Source organism: Petromyzon marinus, chromosome 9 (genome assembly GCF_048934315.1).
Source record: "Petromyzon marinus isolate PM22_M1 ecotype Great Lakes invasive population chromosome 9, UKy_Petmar_22M1.pri1.0, whole genome shotgun sequence".
Classification (NCBI taxonomy): domain Eukaryota; kingdom Metazoa; phylum Chordata; class Hyperoartia; order Petromyzontiformes; family Petromyzontidae; genus Petromyzon; species Petromyzon marinus.
The window spans coordinates 2,522,729-2,542,298 of record NC_133675.1 but is presented as its reverse complement, the minus strand read 5'-3'; the positions used below and the strand labels follow the sequence as shown (position 1 = coordinate 2,542,298).

General features: G+C 55.5%; 1 protein-coding gene across 4 annotated transcripts in view; it reads left to right on the top strand.

The window, feature by feature from the left end:
• The window catches only part of PYROXD2 (pyridine nucleotide-disulphide oxidoreductase domain 2), a 28,943-nt gene extending 11,751 nt beyond the window's left edge, over window positions 1-17,192 (top strand). For 2 of the 4 annotated variants that reach the window (XM_076065817.1, XM_076065816.1), the window contains 11 exons: window positions 912-1,065; window positions 2,038-2,099; window positions 3,205-3,302; window positions 3,577-3,718; window positions 4,562-4,696; window positions 5,783-5,855; window positions 7,207-7,363; window positions 8,800-8,954; window positions 10,419-10,525; window positions 10,856-10,976; window positions 11,239-12,548. In XM_076065817.1, the coding sequence (XP_075921932.1) occupies window positions 912-1,065; window positions 2,038-2,099; window positions 3,205-3,302; window positions 3,577-3,718; window positions 4,562-4,696; window positions 5,783-5,855; window positions 7,207-7,363; window positions 8,800-8,954; window positions 10,419-10,525; window positions 10,856-10,976; window positions 11,239-11,309 (1,275 nt within the window). In that variant the 3' untranslated portion in view covers window positions 11,310-12,548. Of the gene's footprint in view, window positions 1-911; window positions 1,066-2,037; window positions 2,100-3,204; window positions 3,303-3,576; window positions 3,719-4,561; window positions 4,697-5,782; window positions 5,856-7,206; window positions 7,364-8,799; window positions 8,955-10,418; window positions 10,526-10,855; window positions 10,977-11,238; window positions 12,549-12,627; window positions 12,696-13,136 lie in introns of those variants that run through there. The other 2 variants (XR_012941292.1, XR_012941293.1) reach the window with 2 other exon arrangements.
• Window positions 17,193-19,570: the final 2,378 nt, after the last annotated feature.

Genomic DNA, 19,570 nt, shown 5'->3' with positions numbered 1-19,570 from the left:
GCGAGGGGTGCTGGCGCAGAGCCGCCACGCGCCAGCGAGAGCACCACCTCGTGACGCGATTTTGATTTCTCCACGCGATTTCTCTCTTAAACGTTCAGCTGATCGCTGAGCCACAGGCACAGAGGCCCAGCACGTCAAGCGGCCGGCGACAAGCGGCACTGTCAACATTGTCATAGCTCAGAGTGTAACGCATTTTTTTTTGTCATTTTAATTATTGAGCATTGAATTGTGCTTGGGAAAAGAGACGAGGGGAGGGAGCAGACAGAGAAGTGTCGTGCCGTGCAGTGTGGCAGAGTCCTCAACATGGGCGGAGGAATCAACGAGCGAAGGTGCCGAGAGTAGAAACCGTGGTGGTAGCGATAGACGCGTGACGAGGAGGAGACTGACCACCGAGTGAGTGACTGGAGTGAATTATTGGAGCGCTGCATCACCCATAGTTCACGCAATGAGTATCCGTACAGCCCGTCAGTGCACTGCTGGATGAGGACCTCAAGATGTGTGCAGAGGGTTTGTGTGTGTACACAGGTACGCACACGTGTGCACAGAAGTATGCAAATGTGTACACAGAGGCATGCAAACGTGTACCTGCGCGTGTACCTGCGCGTGTTTGCGGTGAGTCAACTCAGGGATCACCAAAGAAGCCAAACGAGTTCTGCAGGAACGAGATGTTAACTATCTCGCCTGATATACAGGAGGTCGTGGGTTCGACCCCGACCCTGACGCCTGCTCTATATTTGGAGTTTACATGTTTCTCTCCCCGTGTTGGCGTGGATTTTCCTCCGGGTCTTCCAGTTTTTCCCCTCCACATTTAGAACCAACACGCGTTTAGAGCATTTGGCCGTTGCCGTCATTTTTTTCCACGTAAAAAAAAGCCACTTCGTTGCGCCGTGTGTCGCATCGCGTGCGCGCAGGCGTACGCAGAGTATGTGCAGCTCATGGAGAAGCTGGCCTGGGCCGTGGAGCCTCTGATCGACGCTCCGCCGCCCGACGTCCCCGGGTTCCACGGTGGTCCCCTCGGCTCGCGCCTGCGCGCCGCCAAATCCTTCCTGCCCGCCCTGAGCTGCGGTGAGTCGCGCCGCCGGGGTTTCGGTCGAAACTCGCCAGGCCCGGCTCCGCTAAAAAAACTATTGTTAATTTTACCAGGTAAGGCCCACTGAGCTATGTAACTCTTGTTTTCAGAAGCGGGCTGGCTACCACAAACGACAGCTCAACGAAGTGGCTTATCACGTGGAAATGTCTAGCAGCAGCCAAATACTCTAAAAGCCGTGATGTCGATTCGAAATGTGAAGGGGAAAACCGGAGGAACCTGGAGAAAAATCCACGCGACCACGGGGAGAGAGACACGCAAATTGCAAATATAGAGCAGGCGTCAGGAACCCACGGCTTCTTGTGTACCAGGCGAGGCAGTTAACATCTAGCCACCGCTACACCCCACGCACGTGGACGGATGTGGCACCGACAGAATTCCGCCCTTCGCGACCTACGGCCCGCGGTCCAGACACGACCCGCGGCTTTGTCTCGTGTGGCCCACGACGACGTGCGGCCCACGACAACGTGAGGCCCACGACAACGTGAGGCCCACGACAACGTGAGGCCCACGACAACGTGAGGCCCACGACAACGTGAGGCCCACGACAACGTGAGGCCCACGACAACGTGAGGTCCGCCACCGCGGAACGGCCCAGCGAACGACGGCGACGCGCGGTGCGAAGGTGCTTACGGATGCGCTGGACGGCCCTCGGGGGGTGTCTCCAGGTCGTACCCCGCCGCGATCGCTCGCCGTGCGGTCGCCGCACAACCGGCGCAGGGCGCGGACCATGGGGTTAGCGAGGCCGAGGGGCGACGGCGGTGCTGGGGGTGGGGGGAGTGGCGAGCGCTTGATCGCGAATGTCCCTGCATGTTACTTCAGCAGCCCCCCCACAGCCCTCCTCCCCCCCTACAGTGCTCAAATGTTATCCTACTCCCCCACCCCGCTCCCACGCTAACCCTAACCTGTGTGCCTGTCTCGCCCCCCCCCCCCCCGGCTCCCGGTAACAGTGCGCCGGCTAGGGAAGGATCTTCCCAAGTTTTACGAGCTCCTCACGGCCCCCACCACCAAGTTGAGTTCTCGTGAATCCTACGATAGTATGACTCCACGTGGGTGGCACGATCCAAGGGGCGGTTATTTCTCCCGTGTGGCACGTCGCAGAGGGGACGAAACCGATTTTTATTTTTTGGAAGAGCAACAAAAGTTACATATCAATGCCCGGGTTCTTTAGCCGACTGACTAGGCGTTGGCGGGTGAAATGCTCGATCGCTTTGGCGTGGCGGTTCACCGGTGCTGGCTGGGCTGTCAGCAGGCGAGCCGTGTGCCCCATTGTTGGTTGTGCTCCTGCAGTTGCCGGCGGAAGCCTCCACAACCGTCCGCGCGGTCTTTCACCCCCAAGGTCCAGGGATCGCGGGGTGGAGCGAGGAGCCCGCAGGGGGTTTGGCTAGCGACGGGGTCTCTGGGAAAATGAAATTGGGAGTCGCTGGAGTTGAGTTTTGGAGGCGAGGCGGGTAGAGGAGTGGGCGGGTGCTGGGTGCGAGACGAGGGGAGAGACGCGAGACACCTGAGCCAGGCTCACGCCACGACACATCATCATCATCATCGCAGGGCATTGAAGGATTCGTACCGCCGTTGGCAAATGGAAACCGGGCTTACTTTTCTCCCCGAATATATTGCACGCCACTGGTAAACTGGAGCAGGTGGCACGTCACTGGTCGCCACAGCCGTCGCGACAGGTATACCGGATGTGGTGTCCTGGGCGCGGGAATGTGTTTGTGGGTCGCCGGCCCAGACAGATCTGGTCACGTCGGCGGATGGAGCCGTCGACGTCCTTTCACGAAGCGCGGTGAGAAGGCCACGTTCACCAACAACGCGCGAGGCAGCGGCGACTGCGTTAGCGTGCCGCACTCGCTGCGTCCAGTGTAGTCAGCGTCTCCGCTCGTTAAGTTATGACATTGATTGATGATGATTATGACAACGGTCATGGTATGATTGTGACACAAGTGATGATGATTATGATCACAATGGCAACGACTGGTGATGGCAATGATGACAGCGATAGGGATACTTGAGATGACGATGATGATCATGATGTCATTGCTGCGCTAATGATAGTCATGTAAATGCTGTTGTTGCTGATGATGATGATGCTGAAGACGATGATGATGTCCCAACAGATTTTGGACCGATGGTTTGAGTCGGAGCCTCTGAAGGCCACTCTTGCCACGGACTCTGTGATTGGAGCCATGGTCAGCCCCAGGACCCCGGGCAGTGGGTGAGCTGAACCCACGGGGTCAGGGGCACTCCTACTACTCTGCTCCATCATCTCCGAGATTTAACAACGCACACACGTGCGTGGCATGCCATGTACAAGGGCTCTCGGCCTTGTCCAGACCACCATCTCAAAATAACTGAACGTGTGGCTGTGGTGTTCGTTGTGGTCATGATGGTGGTTGTCGTGGTGGTCACGGTGGTGTTGGTCGTGGTGGTGGTGTCGTTGGTTATGGTGGAAATGGTGATGGTAGTGGTCGTTGTGGCAATGGTGCTAGGTACGTGTTGCTGCACCACGTGATGGGCGAGCTGGAGGGCGTCAAGGGCATGTGGGCCTACGTGGAGGGCGGCATGGGCGCAGTATCCACCTGCATGGCCAAGTGCGCCATCTCCCGCGGAGCGTCCATCTTCACCGAGGCGGTACTCACCGCTCGACCGCTCACCCGCTCGCCGACTCACCAGCTCGCTCCTCCTCCTGGCCGACGCAACCAGTCATTCACTCTGGCCACCCACTGAATCAACCGCTCACCCACTCACTTGGTCACTCGCTCAATCATCCATGCAACCGGTCACCCACTCGCTCTCTCAGTCGTCCACGCACTCACCCGCTCACACGTGCACTCAACTGACACCGCATTATTCCCACTGGGATCACCCACAAGGTTGTACATTTTTGACATTAAAATGCCAACATCTTCACCAAAAACACGGCGGCAGAATCGACCCTTCTCCCAGGGCCTTTAGCGCGTGTAGCCCACCGTCCCACCGTTGGCATGCGGTTGGCACCGTTGGACCAATGTTGGCTGTCGGTGTCGTTTTTCTAAACGACACCGACAGCACGATCGGGATGAAGTGTGCTGGGCAGGTGTCATCTTTATGTGCGTGCGTGTGTTTACACGCGTGTGTGTGTGTGTGTGCGTGTGTGATCGCGCGTGTGTGTGTGTACGTGCATGCGCTAGGAACCCGATGACCCCATTTTCGATTCACGCTCACGGCCAACACCAGTGACGATTATATATCTGAACTAGTCATAGACCTCCTCTTGGTCGACGCAGCCTTCAATGAGTAACTAGTACGTGGTGTGTAAACATCGCTACTGGGGAGACAAAGGCAGCCGGGCATCGTGTTGGCCACCCACTTCCTCGCGTTCCGTGCCGGCCTTCATAGGCGCTCGCTAACAGCACTTGCACCGACAGTCCTTTGAAGGCTATACGGGGGATCTTTGTCTTTGTGTGTGTTCGCGTCGCGTGTCGGCACTGGCAGGAGGTGCAGCAGGTGCTCGTGGACGGCACGGGCCGCTCCACCGGGGTGGTGCTGTGCGGTGGCACAGAGGTGCGCAGCAAGGTGGTGCTGTCCAACGCTACGCCGCACGTCACCTTCACGCAGCTCACGCCGCAGGTGCGACGCCGTGCCCACCGTCAACCACAGCAACAACCACAGCAACAACTACCACAACAACAACCACAACCACAGCAACAACAACCACAGCAACAACAACCACAATAAATTACCAAAACAAGAAAAACAACCGCAACAACCAAAGAAAACAATGACATCAGCGTGCAATGCGCCCGTGGTGTAACAAACGTCTCGGAGCGGAGGGGCAACCGAAGAAACAGTTGAAGGATGAGGGATGATTCAATTAATTAATTGATTAATTGAATGCCGTCTGGGGTGAAGCGGTGGCACACTGGTCAGCATACTGCGCGATGGAATCAGTTACCCGAGTTCGATTCCCGGCCTCAGCTGACATTGGTGGCGGGGTCATATCTCGAACGGGGCCCTGGGCCCTCCTTGGCTCAGCGCTGCCCTGCACAGCGGTGGCCTGTTGGGGGGGGGGGGGGGCTACGTCGTGGCCAGCAGGGGGCAGCGCAGCAGGTGTCCATTGTCGCACTGTGTGCTTCTGTGCTCCACGCCAAAGCACCCGCGACCTTCAACGACGCGTCGCTGCTCAGCGCGGATCGCTATGGTGAAACTTGCGCCCATGGGAGGGCTTCAATCGAGCCGTGGATCGCATCGGTGGCCCGACGTGTGGTCAGTCCCAAATATAACCGTGTCACCCCTCACGAGTTGCAATCGCAGCGTTAAGTTCGGTGAACAATGCTGCTGTGATTACAATTGTCGTTGACGCCAGGCCCCTTACAGAGGGATCCGTGAACGACTCCCAAACCCGCTGTGCTGCTCGGCGGCCCCAGTGGGATGCCAGTGCGGCGAGCGCGATTTTGAACTCCTCCCTCCCCATATATCTCCCGTATGGAGTGCGCGTTTTCTTCGGACAGTTGTCATTAACGATCGCACTGCAGGTGAGAATCGGTACACGATGGGCTGGCTTTGAGAGGCGCAGGCAAAGCGTAAGAGTGGAAGGACACCTGAGCAGATGCAGTCCAGGCTTTGTAAACTACTGGCTCTTGGTAATCTTATATTTAATTTGAACATAATAATAATAATAATTGATACGCGTCACGCTTTCTGATTTCCTCACAGGATGCCCTGCCGGCTGACTTCCTCCGAGAGGTTTCTCAAATTGACTACACGTCTCCCGTCACCAAAATCAACGGTATCGACTCTTTTTTAGCCAATTTCTCTCGCAACATAACAGCAACATCGACACAACACCGATCCACTGTGCCTCCCGCCATGTGGATGTCCAACTCTGCCAAAAAATTGCTGAGCCAGCATCAGAGAATATATATGTATGCTCTGTGTATATATATACTCTCCCTCAAAACATTTATTTCTGCCAGGAATGAAGGTTCCTGCTCGGATCCAATATTTGGGAATATCAGTTCTCGTCCTGATTGTTTCTTTGCGTCGGGGATGCATTCCTGAAAGGTGCGATAACGAATATCGAAACGACGTCAATCAAAGCGATTGGCAGGATAGTAGGTGGTGGAGGCCTAAGGCTGAGAGGTGACGGATAACGAGAGAGAACGGACAATGCTGTCAGCGACGTGAGTATGTGTCTGGTGTTGACGTGACGCAATTCTGGTCGGGGTGTTCATGATCAAGTGGCGACGTAATTTGCGTAAAGACGTGCAAGGGGGAGAGATGTAAATCGGGGTATTACCGTACCCCATGACGTGATGGAACGGATCTGGTCTACGCTCCATGTCCGTCCATTTACAACGAGTACCTCGACTGTTAGGGCCACTTCCTCAAGCACGTCCGTGACACTTTTGCTCAACATTGCGTGTATGGTGCCTTACAATGAACCGAACCCTTAACGGATGGTTGTTGGTGGGTATAAATGTTTCACTCGGTGGGAACTAATATTCATTTGCACCGGCGGTTCGAATCCGGGTTTAACCGCATGTGATTTTACTGGATTATCAAGTGCAGCGTGTGGTGGTCACAACCCAGATGCTTATGACTGCCCGCAAACAAACATCATCCAAATATATATTCGCAGTGGCAAGATGTTAACTATCTCGCCTGGTATACAGGAGGTTCGATCTCGACCATGCCCATTAAACACTTGCGCTTTTATATTTGGAACTTGCATGTTCTCCACGTGATCATGTGGATTTTTCTCCTGGCCCTTCGGTTTTTGCCTCCACATTTAGAAACGTGCTTTTAGAGTATTTGGCTGGCATAAATGTCCACATGATAAGCCACTTTGTTGAGCTATCATTTGTGGCTAGGTTGCTTCTGAAAAAGAGCTATACAGCTCATGTGGGCCTTAAATGGTAAAATAAAAAAAAAGTTAATCGTTTTTCATTTTATAAATACTTCATTTGGTTTAAATCCAGTTCTGATACTTACACGGCCAGGGCATATGAAAGGTGCGTACCTCGTGCAGATAAATACACTTACGCAAGTGACTGCAGGAGTAGTTCTTCATCCAGCAGTGGATTCATAATGGCTAACGATGCTCTGAGGTCTCCCGGTACTGCTGCCTCTGTCCGCAGTCGCCGTGGACCGTCTCCCCAACTTCCTGGCAGCGCCGACGGAGCGAGCGGGGCAGGCGATGGCGCACCACCGCTGCTCCATCCACCTCAACACGTGGGACATGGCCTGCCTGGACCGCGGCTACCACGAGGCCCTGCAGGGGGCCCCGTCCACGCGGTATGGCCCGACTCGGCCGCTGGCCGGCCCGGCTGGCTGGCTTGCCCGGCCGCCCGCCACCACCGTCAGAGCCGCCAATGCAAGGCCGCGCAGGGTGCGACAGAACACTGTTGACTTCTCTGCAAAGTGGTAGTTAATTTATGGGCCCCGCAAACACGATGGGCTGAGTCAAGCCACCCCCCCCCACCAAGCAGGATCTGAGTGGCTCACTCGTAATCGGCTGAGCCACCTGGTCAGATAGAGGAAGCAGAAACGATCATTTCATTCGAATCAAGGCTTTCCGAAACATGTTTGTCTTCGGGAGTATTTATTCCGTTTCTGAAGAAGCTCCCATAACGTGGCGCGAAACGTCGAACATCACGCCGAGCAGCACGACGCGGTACAGCCCAAGAGCGCATTGTGGAAGAGCCGTGCTCCAGCAACAATCACGGGAAATCCTACGCAAGTAGATTTTATGTTGCCGCATGGAAACCGACAGAAGCTACCCGGATGGAACACGCGCGCATGGTTGCACTTAAGTCATTTTTACTCCGGGTTGGGTCTCCAATAACCCTACCGGTCGACTTGGCCGATTTTCAGTCGTGTGAGCCCCTAATGGCAACACAACTTCATAGCGAAGTTCCGTTCGTCTTGGACAATGGTCACCTGTGCGTGACTTCCCCTCCGGTTATGGACAGACGGACGGGCGAAGCTGACGCACGAGCGCTTTGAACCTTTGTCGGAAAGATTTCGAAAGCATATCAACCCCAAGCGCTGTGACAGCTGCATAGGCCTTTTTTTTTCTTCTTCAAAAGCCGTTATCGCCCGGGATGTTCCTTAATGAGATAGTGGCGCGTCGTTTAGCAGGTGTCCCCCGCGGGGGGGCGGCGAGTCCCCGCTTCGTCGCGATGCGCTCCATTTGACGGCAATCGAACAACAAAAGCCGGGAGCCTCGCCGAGTGCCGTCGTGCGAGCCTGTGTGAGATGCCGCGGGCGATAGGAGGACGCCCGCTCGCTCGCGCGTGCATGCGAGCGAGCGCACGTGATCGCTAAAGGCCAAGGATTTTCAGAAAATTTCGTTAGCCGGCCTTCCCAGAGAGGATTACTGCACAGATTCAGCACGGCCGATAGCGGCGGCTGGGAAGCGCCGTGTTGTTGCCTGCGCTCCGTTGATAGAAGCGAGGTGTGGACGGGCGGTGTGACTCGACTGACGCCTGGAGAGAAGTGCCACACCTGCATCAGCAATGCCAATGCTGCAAGGAGACAGAGGTGCGGCCGTAACATCGGCAGAGAGGGGTGGAGGAATACGAGCAGAGGGGCGTGCACTCATGTCTGGAGAGCGGTGTGCGCGCCGACCTCGGCGGTGTGACGGTGCCAGGTGACATAACCGGTGCGCGCTAACGCACCGTGTCGCTGTGTGCGCCGACCCCTGTTCCTGGTGTGCCCCGGCCCTGCAGGCCCATGATGGAGCTGTGCATCCCGTCGGCACTGGACCCAACGCTGGCGCCTCCTGGAAGCCACGTGGTGTCACTCTTCACGCAGTACACGCCGTACCTACTCGCCGGGGGACGCGCCTGGACGCAGGCCGACAGGGAGGCCTACGGCGATCGAGGTAGGCCCGGTGCACCGACCGCGACGCCCGGGCAGCGGCACCACCGTCTCCAACACCACCACCACCACAACAGCCGCCGCCCTCCGGCACCACCTCCGCTCGGGGCTCCGGCCGCCACTGTCATGTGACCCAGGCAGCTGCGGGCAGCCATGCTGCAGAGGGGCAGCTGGCAGGGGATTCTTTCAGAGGACTTGAGCTCTGTGCCTGCGAGCTGATTCACGTGAAATACACTCAGCCCTCATTTAACGCGGTGGATGCGTTCCTAAAAAGTGCCGCGTCAAGCGAAAAACGCGTTAAAGTTGAGGCGAGATTCGCACACACAATACGATGCCGGGGACACACAACTTAGGGTATGCTGCCGCGTTACTGTATTATCCCGTGAACTGTATCACGGTAGTTTGTCGTCGACCCATTATAATGGCACGAGCTCAACGTTATAACGACGTGCGTTCCGCATTATAACGGCGCGTGTTTCAAGTTATAACAGGCGCTTTCTGCATTGTGGGAAAAGTGTTCTTGAATGTAAGAATCGCGTTAAGGCGATAACGCGTTGTGTGAACACCACGCGTTAAGCGAGGACCGAACAAACATCATCACCATCATCCCCATCGTCACTGTCATCAGCCATTGGCTACTCATAGAAAAAATTAATTGCCATTAAACACTTGCCCTACAGTTGCCCTAGATATACTTTACATACTTCCCCTAGAGATGCCTCCTAGATTATGTTTCTCAGATGTGTTCCTCCGGCAATTAATGTGTGCAGTGAACTTGTTGTACACGACTTTTTATTCGCTAATATTTATATTTAACTCAACTTTCTATTAATTAAACATATAAGTGTCTAGTGATGTAGGAAAAGCTACCCGATAGAATACTAAACAGGACTTCCTCAGGGCGTACCGCACCCTTTTGAGATGTTACTCAAGTAATCGAAACTAATGAACGGCAGACGACCTGCATTTGCGACATCAGACGTCAATTAATTTCGCGGCGGCCGCTGCTACGGCTGCTGTCTGTATTTCTCAACAAGCACGTTACATTTCTCTGTTGGAGCTGCATACGGCGATCCGCGCTCGAAGCCGTAACCTTTCCACGGAGAAACACCGTCCCCTCGCTCTTACCTCTAAGAGGTGTAATTCCACATTCAACCAAAATAACCACCGCACCCCCTGCGCAGAGAGAAAGAGCCGCGGGCGCCGCTGCGTTGAGGAGAAATTAAAATTAGCGAGGGCACACGAGGGAGGGCGACGGGGAGGTCACCGTGGACACGCTGCCGTCCGTGAAACGTGACCAACTCCGGGCGCATGGCCGCGGCCCCCCCCCCGGCCCCTGCGGACCCGGCTCCGAACGGCGGTGACGGCAGCGGCGATGAGGTGGCCTGTCGGCAGCCGCCGGCCTTCAAGGCTACGCCGCCTATCCTGTGCCGCCCCCCTACCCCCGCCCCACTCCCCCACGCCCCAGTGTTTGACTGCATCGAGGAGTACGCTCCGGGGTTCAAGTCGTCCGTGATTGGCCGGGAGATCTTGACCCCCGCCGACCTGGAGAGGGAGTTTGGTCTCACCGGAGGGGTACGACACGCCGCGATCCTTCCCCTTTTTAACGTCCCCGTTTTTAACCCCGCGTTCCAGTTTGGGGGGGGGGTAGCGGGGTGGGATTGTTTTTGTGTAAGCGCGTGAGACGGCGCCCCCCGCCCCCCCCCCCTGGGGAAGCGGTTGCATGTGTAAGGATCGTTCAGACGTCGACACTTGGCCGTGTGCTCGCGCCCCAGCGACATGTGCACCCGCGCCCGCGCGTGCGCGTGCCCCCGCCGTTAAAAACGGGCCGCTTACGCACGTGGCGCGCCCCGGGGCACGTGTTTGGACAGCACTCACGTCTATGAACCCCTTGCCGCCCCGCAGAACATATTCCACGGCGCCATGTCCCTGGACCAGCTGTACTTCACCCGCCCCGTCGCGTCCCACGTGAGCTACAGGTCGCCGGTCCGAGGACTCTACCTGTGCGGGAGCGGTGCGCACCCAGGTACGGCTCTTCCCCCCCCCCCACCCCCCCCCGTGGGCAGAGGACGGTGCCGCGCGGAGGGGGGCACGGCGCCCGCTCGCTGCGCCTTTTCGGACGTTAAACGAGAAACGTTGCGGGCAATTGACTTCAACTCGGGTGCGAGTCGGCCAGCTCTTCCTCGCACGGCCCGACTCACCTCCGGTCTGTGCCCCACTCCCCCCCCAAACCCCTCCGCCCCTCTCTCCGTGTCGCGCGTTCCCCCCCCCCCCCCCCCCCGGCACAGGGGGGGGCGTGATGGGGTCGGCCGGCCGTAACGGTGCCCTCGTCGCAGTCGCCGACTGCAAGCGGAGGTGAAGCGGCCGCGCTCGTCGCTCCGCTCATCGGGCGGCGGTGGCCGCGTTGGCCGACGGCAAATGAACGGCATGCGCAGGTATAGAGTACGGCGTGTACCACCGTGCGTGCGTGCGTGTGCCTTGCACGAGCGTCTGCGAAAGGACGGTTTCATCACAAGGTGTCGATTTTAAATGGACTTGATAGGATTCGGGGTCGCCCTCGTGTCCATTGCTCGTTGATTGGTGTTGTTCGTTGAACGTCCGTCCGGCGGGCTCGTTGGCGCGCGGCGCTTAGCGAGAAACAGACTCGACGTTCGGATTGCTGATTAAAAATAAAACGTCACTTGTTATCAATAATGATGCATCTCCACACGTTTTGTGTGTTCCTATATGCACAGGTAAATTAAACGCATGTCTTTTGTGAAACCGAGCGCAGAATCCTAGTTAACTGCTGTTTTTTCAGTTAAATAAAAAAATTATTTTGACGGAGCCAGTTACTTTCACGAAGTCAAAATCGCATCCACACTCGCATTGGCCGGACCGAGGAATGTTTTGTCCCTCAGCCGAAACGGCCCCCCTAATCGAACGCCCCCCTCCTAAACCAACGCCCCCCCCCCCCACTCTAATGACCCCCTCTCCTCCAACGCCCCCCCTACTCCAACGCCCCTCCCCCCACTTCAACGCCCCCCTATTCCAACGCCCCACTCCAACGACCCCCCTACTCCAACGCCCCCCCCCCATTCCAACGCCCCCCCCCCTATGTCAACGCCCCCCCACTCCACCACTCTCGCGCTACGCTGTGTGACCTGCGAGTTCTGTGGAGACGAGGTGGGAGTGAGATAGAGGATCCAAGTGGGGGGGCATACCCCCCCCCCCCACCCACCGAGACCCTGAATGTGTTTGTACTCTTTGTTGTTGTAACGTTCTGACCTGCCCCAACTGGACGTCTGTGAAAAAAGAGCTTCATAGCTCATCGGATTCCTCCAGAATAATTACAGATTTTGATGTATATTGATGGTCACCAGAGATAACGCATTGCATGTTTTTAATTATCATCGACGTATGGCCCTGTTCAAGCAGCGTGGAATTCTGGGACCCCCCTACTCCCCCCAGCTGTGTGGGAATATTCATCTGTCAGATGGGGAAGATTTAAGGATAAGATTAAAACAATAAAGCGACGATTAATAATGGTGAAATGTTTATGTAATTCACAATGAGATTCTTGAGGTTATTGTATGAATAAACAGTCATACTTCTTTTATTTATATAAAAAAATGCATTATTGTGTTTTTGCGTGGGGCCCCCACCCCCCCCCGGCCCCATCCTAAACCCGGCCCCAGGATCGTCGCCTGCCTCGTAACGCGTGCATCGAAACGCGTTAGTCGGATCGCGATGTTCGCGGACAGCTCGATGCGTCTCACTGGAGCTGGTGCGGGTGGGGGGCGGGGGGGGGCAGCCGGGGGAGGGCTGGGCTGGAGGCAGCCGCCAGTTATCGTCATGGACGGCGCATCGATTATAATCGCGTTGCCGATCGAGAAGACTTGAGCGACGAATCGTCGCAGCTGTAGATCGCCGTGTCCCTTCGTCCGACGGCTGCCGTCACGCTCTGCTCACCCCCCCCCCCACCACCAGCCAGCTCAGTCGCCCCTCCCCCCCCCCTCTTCCACGTCCCCCACGGGCACGCCGCTTTGGCAGCCCTCGCCGTGCCAATTTTACTCGCTTATTGCTCCCGCTGCTCGGCCAATTCCTCACGGGGGAAATTCAATCGTAAGAAAATAACATCCCCGCCGGTAATGAGCGCGATGCGGCACACTTAAATCTTCTTTTTTTTGTGCGGCTGCTGATGTAGATGCTGAGCAACGACTACAATTTCACATTCAGGTGCTCAAGCCCAGACAACCGCGTCAGGAGCAGTGCATCGCTCTGATGTCTCCTTCGCATTTGTGGATCGGGCAATCGCGTCGTTGTATACGTTGTTTCCTCTGGATGACCACAGTCGCACACTGGACAGTTTCTAATTTTCCATTTGTGCATCTGCTGCTGCCATGGTTGATGTAGTGGATGCGGGTGGGCCATGAGCAGCTTCGTGGAAGATCAAACCCAGGGATCTTCTGCGTCGGTTCTTGTTTAAATGTCGCGGTGTAAGTTTGGCACCGTTGCAGGCGCAGGGAAGCGTTTCGCCGATTGCTCTCTGTTGATTTTGGTGCGACGGATGCACGTGTGGATGAGCCGCCGTTTGATGATCAACGCCATGGCGGTTTAACACGGCGAGATAAATTCTGGATTCTGCCGCGCCAGTCCTAGAGAATTGATTGAAACCTCGTGCCCGAGGTTCGTGTCCGCGTGCCTGTGGCTGACGAAGATGCCTGGTGTAGCCGTTAGCAGACTGCTCGGGAACAGTGGCGTTAGCGAGCATCCCTCGGAGCTGCCACGGACGGCGTGGCTCGCACCACCAGTGTTTGATGTTTACTACATACCGTACCAGGTATTCGTTTGTAAGGCTGGAGCAGACATACAGGAGGCCCCGGGCTGTTTCAGATGTCACTCACCACTGATGTTAGCCGGGTGCGAAGCATGGTGCACTGTGTCGTCTATTCGAGGGATGTACGCGCGTGCGCGCAATGTGTATGTGACCTCTAATAACTCTGCCGACGCTCACGACGCGCTGTCTCTGTCCGTCTGTCCCGTCAGCCACGTGGCTCTGGGTATAAATACGGGCGACCAAAACACGCTGTCTCAATCTCCCTTCGTTACACGAATTGACATTAAACTCTCTGAGAGGTGTGGACACCGAGCAAGCGAGCGTGCATCCCGAAGACGGCCTCGCCTCTTGTGCTCAAATCATTGTGTTTAATCTGGCCGCATCGCTTGGCACTAGAGCATGCGGCTTGCTAGCGGAAGGTCGCGAGATCAATTCCTATTCTTGGTTCTTTCGGTAAAGTCACGTAGAAGGGAAATAATAAAATAACAATAAAATTCTCACGTTTCTCCCTGTGGTTTTCACACCTGATGATGATTGCTTGTGTTGCAATCGAAACGTCGTGAGAATTTAATTGTTGAATTTTTATTATTTTATTATTTCCCTTCTACGTGACTTTACCGAAAGAACCAAGAATATGAATCCCTGCAGTCACGAAAGCTTTAAATCGAAGTTCAATTCCTGGTTGGGGATTGACTCAAGCCCATCATCCCTCCCTCTGGGCTCGATTGAATGAGTGCCACTGTGGATACGTCAGCAGTCGTTTTCCTATGTTGAGACTTTCCCCTCCCCCCGCCATACGAATGTGGAATTTCCACCGCAAACAGGATCTGAGCTCCGACTCGATGCTCGTTTGAGCAGGAAATCACTGTGGCTCGTGTTGAAATCCTTGCCGATAACCTCCACCATCTGGTCCGTGTCTCTCCTCTCGTCTCTCTCTCGGGTGTTCGATTCCCTCGCGAGCTCTCCGCGTCGCTGTCCCTGTCCCTGTGGTCCGTGCAAGCCTGGTTGTCCGGCGCGACGGCTCGCTCAACGCCAGGCTTGTTGGTTTCTAAGTTCCCCGCTGGTTATGTCCATGTTCTCCACGTCCCAGCTATTGGGCCGTGGGTGTGCGAGTTCTGGGTGGCCATATGACAGTGAGGTGTGCGCTTTGGTGCGGCGGCAGCGGTGCTGATCGACGGGGCGTAGCATCGATAGGCTGGGCTAGGGCCCCCTGGGGTATTTTTTACGCTGACACGGGTGTGACATGGGTCTGTCACCGCGGTGTCACATTCGCCTGTGCCAAAATTCACCCTGAACAGCGTGCCTGGTCTCGTCAGCTATTGTAAGCTAAGCAGGTTGTGTAGCCTGGTTAGTACTTGGATGGGATGCCAGGTGTGGAAGAGGCTTTGGCTGCGAGGTGGCCACGTGATGGCAGCACTGCGATGGGGTTAGGAAGTGATTCCCACCACTGACCAAATATTCATGCCATCGCTCAAACCCAAAAAGAGACAAATTATCACCAGACAGCTTGACGTGAGGCTTTTTATCGAACGCGAAAAGGCATTTGCGATTCAGTGGAGGCTGAAGAAAGTTTAAACCTCATTTTGTTTCACCACGTGTGAGCTCCAGCTAACAGGGTGAGTCTCGTTTGCAAGAGTGACCTGCGTCACCAGAATTACAAAAGCAATCACGTAAAGAAAAACACAAATAATACAAATTGAGAAAATCGGAAACGGTGTAGACCCATTCATCTCTCTCACGAAGCGACTGAACAATTACTATTATATATTTTTTTTATCGATTTACACCGGCAGGGCCCCCTTGCCGCAGCGTCACAGCTGGAACGCGAGCAGGCGGCGCTGTGGCCCGGCAACGGGACTACGTTGGCGGTGGCCGCGGGCAACGCGTTTAGCGGCTGTGACAGCTTCTTGGAGCCGAGAGCTGGAAGCGTGTGAATGGCTCGAGTGTCATTCCTCTCCCAGCAGGTTTTATGAGCCGGGTTAAATTTTGCCAGCGCGCCGCAAAATGTGGCCGTTGACCGGTGGACGTAACCCCTCTGCGTGCGCCAATCCACGGGGGACGGTTTCCCGTATCGAGCCAGTGTGAGGGGCCGGCCTGGAAAGTCTCTCGGCTTCTTTTAAACTCGAGATTAAAAAAAGGGTTAATCCGAGAGTCAGCCCCGATATAAACAGAGCCTAACGGTCGTGCGTCCTGCCTCTCGACCAAACTCTGAGTTTCGTCTCTCTCGACTGGCAGAGCCCTCGTGCGTGTCGGGGGCGTTTACACGGAAGAGCACCCACTGTGCCGCACTTTGCCCGCTGCGTTTTGGCTGCGGTTCAGGATCCGTGCCCTGTCTCGGCAACTGACGATCCGGTGCATTCACCGTGTGCTCACCATCGTCCCGGCGAGGCCCAGTCAGGGTGCACCCTGCGGTGTCATCGCCCGCACCGGTGGTTTGACAGGTTGCGAATTTGCCATCGTATTATAAACTATTTAAACTAAACTCTTTTTTTCTTTTACCAGGTAAGCCCCGCTGAGCTATATAGCTCTTACTCTTCAGTTCTTTCGGTTTGAGCCACGTGACTTTATCGAAATAACCAAAGAGTGTGAATTCCTGCAGTCACGAAAGCCTCAAATCAAGATTATATAGCTCTTTTTTTTAGAAGAGACCTGCCCACCAATACTCTAAAGGCACATGGATTCTAAATGTGGAGGGGAAAAACCGGAGGACACGCGACCACGGTGAGAACACGCAAACTCCAAATATACAGCAGGCGTCAGTCGAGATGGAACCCACGACCTCCTCCATACCAGGCGAGTTCGTTAACATCACGCCACCGCATGATTACATCTCAACAACCGCATCGGCTATTGTTTATTCACTGCTGGATGAAGGCTTCCCCACGCCATCAACATTCTTCACGGTCCAATGCTGCCCGCTGCTACCATCCATCATTTTGACGACTGCACTTAAACCGATCTCAACGCTCCATCTCCAAAGTGTACGGCCTCATGGGCATGTTCTCTCCTTGGGCTGCCATTCCGTAACCAGTGTTGTCCATCGACCATCATCCAGTCAAGCGATGAATCCAGCGCCAGCCCATCAAGATTTTCTTAATTGTCGGTATGATCCCTTGATTTTTTTTTCTTCCGTGAATTCCTGTATTCCACCTCCTCTGTCTCTCAGTGCAATTACATCAATCTTATACAACGTAAAAAATACTTATAAAACTTACATCACAGCGTAACGTTCGGGGGTATGAAGACATCAGTGGAACATAGAAAGTAATTTTCCAAAATCCGCACGGTGGCATTTGCGATATATTTAAAATCGAGAGGGCCCTGTAATGCGACACGCGCCTTGGGAGAAGTCACCAAAACTCAAGCCGATGTCAGAATCTAAATTGGGTCATCAAGGAGTCGCGGAGATTATCGCTCGTATCACGACACTGGAGGCCCTGCGCTGTGGAAGTCGTGGGGGGGGGAGGGGGGTGGGGGGGGTGGGCCTACCGGCGAACGGCTCCCTGTGGTTAGAGGGTGGACAACTGGCGGGATCCGTGCAGTTCACCGCCCCCACCCCCCTGCCCCGTCTGCTTCACCACACACGAAGGGAGTTCTCCCATGGCCAGGGTCACAGCTAACCCGTGCAGCTGCTGGCCGCCACGGCTCCGTGCCCAGCCGACTGCGGGCGCTGCCATGCGGTTACAGGTTCTGTCATCGTCGGCACAATCGGTGCCAGCGGTGTCTCTTATTTAACCAGGAGGTGGAAATCCAGGCCCGTCGCGACGTGCGAAACGACGCCTCGGTGAGGGGAGAAAAACGCGGACTGAAAAAACACCAGGAGATTTGTCCAAAGTTTTCCACGTGGGTCTCTTAGCCGTGTTGGGAAGGGGGCGTCGGGACCCCCACGACACCCATGGTGGCTCCGGCAGCTCCACGGCACGGCCGCCCTCTCTCCCGAGTCCCGACCGCACTCGCTCGCGGCTCGCCGGAGCCATATTTGCCAGCCGGCGCCCGCGTGCCTGTGCGCCTGTGCGCCTCTGCGCCTCGCGCAGCGCTGCTTTTTATAGCGCTGCCACGTGCTCCTCTGGCTAGCGGCAGGGAGCAGTGGCGGCACAGGCATCCGAGCGCGCCGGGCTGGCATCCCCCGGGGGGCAGGAGTCCTACGATCGACGCATCACCCGGCGCGACGGGAGAATGCGTGCAGACGTCAACGTCGATTGATACCAACCTCCGCCGCCAGGCCGAGTGGCGGAGGCGGCGGCACCGTAGCTGCCGGCAAGCCACCCCGTCCGGAAGGGGAAGCCCTAGGAAAGAGATGTTCGTGTGTCCCTCAAATGTATCGGAGACGTGAACACGCCATCCCGTTAATTACTGCATTGATTTATCCGAAATCTCTACGCGAGATTTACGGCCGAGGAGTCTCGGAAAAAACGCAATCCGTTCTGCAGCGGGAGCCCCCTGGGACAGCACGGGATCCCGCGGAGTCTCTGCAGCAGAGAGAGAGCGAAACCTACACGGTTGTAATCGCGATACGATGTGGATTTGCACAGCAGTGGCGTCGAATGTCGCCGCATCTCAAGACACCGCGCAAAAAACTGTGACCGTGTTTATTCTGCATGGAGAGAGAAAGAGAGAAAGAGAGAGGGGGTTTGGGCGCAGGCAGAGAAGGGTGAAGGGCTTCAACCTAGGCTTGAACAGTGGCAGAGGGAGAAGAGAGCGCAAGGAGGATCTTGATGTTTTTGGAGATCACGTGCCTTTGTCTCCACGACCGACAATTGGGCGCGACACCACCGCGGTGCCGATTCATCGCTACGCGAATCGCTCGAAGGGATTTTTGGAGAGATTTAAATCCCATAAAGTACGAAGAGATTAGGGACACAACTGCGTGAGAGCAGTGTCTTACATCGTCAGGACGCGGAGGTGACTCAGAAACTAAATGTAGCTTTGCCGTGACATCACGGAAGCCATCCCTCCTGACACGTTCCAGCGCCTCCTTAGTGGCCTCAGGCTGGCCAAGCCACGGAGACCGTGGTGTTGACTTCATTAGCCTGAGCAGTTGCTCTGACAGCAATGTTGCCCCCAGGGCATCCCTCCAGAGACAGGGAAGGTTTATGTCAGTGGGACAGAAGAGAGAGAGTCATGCTTTCTTGAGCATCTTAGGAGAAACCTGAATGTCCAGTGATTTCGCAAGAATCCGTTGGTTTCCAAGACTTTAATTATTCTCAGTCTTAAAAAAAAAACTCAATTGCATTAATCGAAAACACTACCCTTAAAAAGGTATCCCTCTTATTGTTAGGGTTCTGGACGAGCATGTCAAGTATGTGTTCGTAGGTTGAACTTCTTTCACACCGTATGTAGCCAACCGTGCTAATCGGAGGTGCTGAGGCAACACTGCCAATGCAGGATAACAAACAAAATGTTTTCTTCCCAGTCGGACGCTTTGCCCTGGTTGAGTTTGTTCACTTGGTTGCACATTATGTTTTTGCACACGCCCGGCCAGGTCTTCACGCCGTCTTTTTGTCTGTTAGTAACACAGGGCTAGAAGACAGCATCATCTCCACTCATGCAACGTTGCTGGTTCGGCCCTCGGGTTCAAATTTACAAAACAAACTGGTGCTACAGACTGCACGGAGAGAGCTGATGTTACATCACACCGCCTAAAAACATTTAACGCTTCACTTGCCAAGACGGCCCCTTTTTTTGAATACGGCGATCATCAAAATCAGCGCCTCCCCCCCTCCCTCCCCGCTCTGTGCCACCGCCAACATGCCACGGTCCCCGTGCCACCGTCGCCGCCCCCGCAGGCGGCATCCGACGTC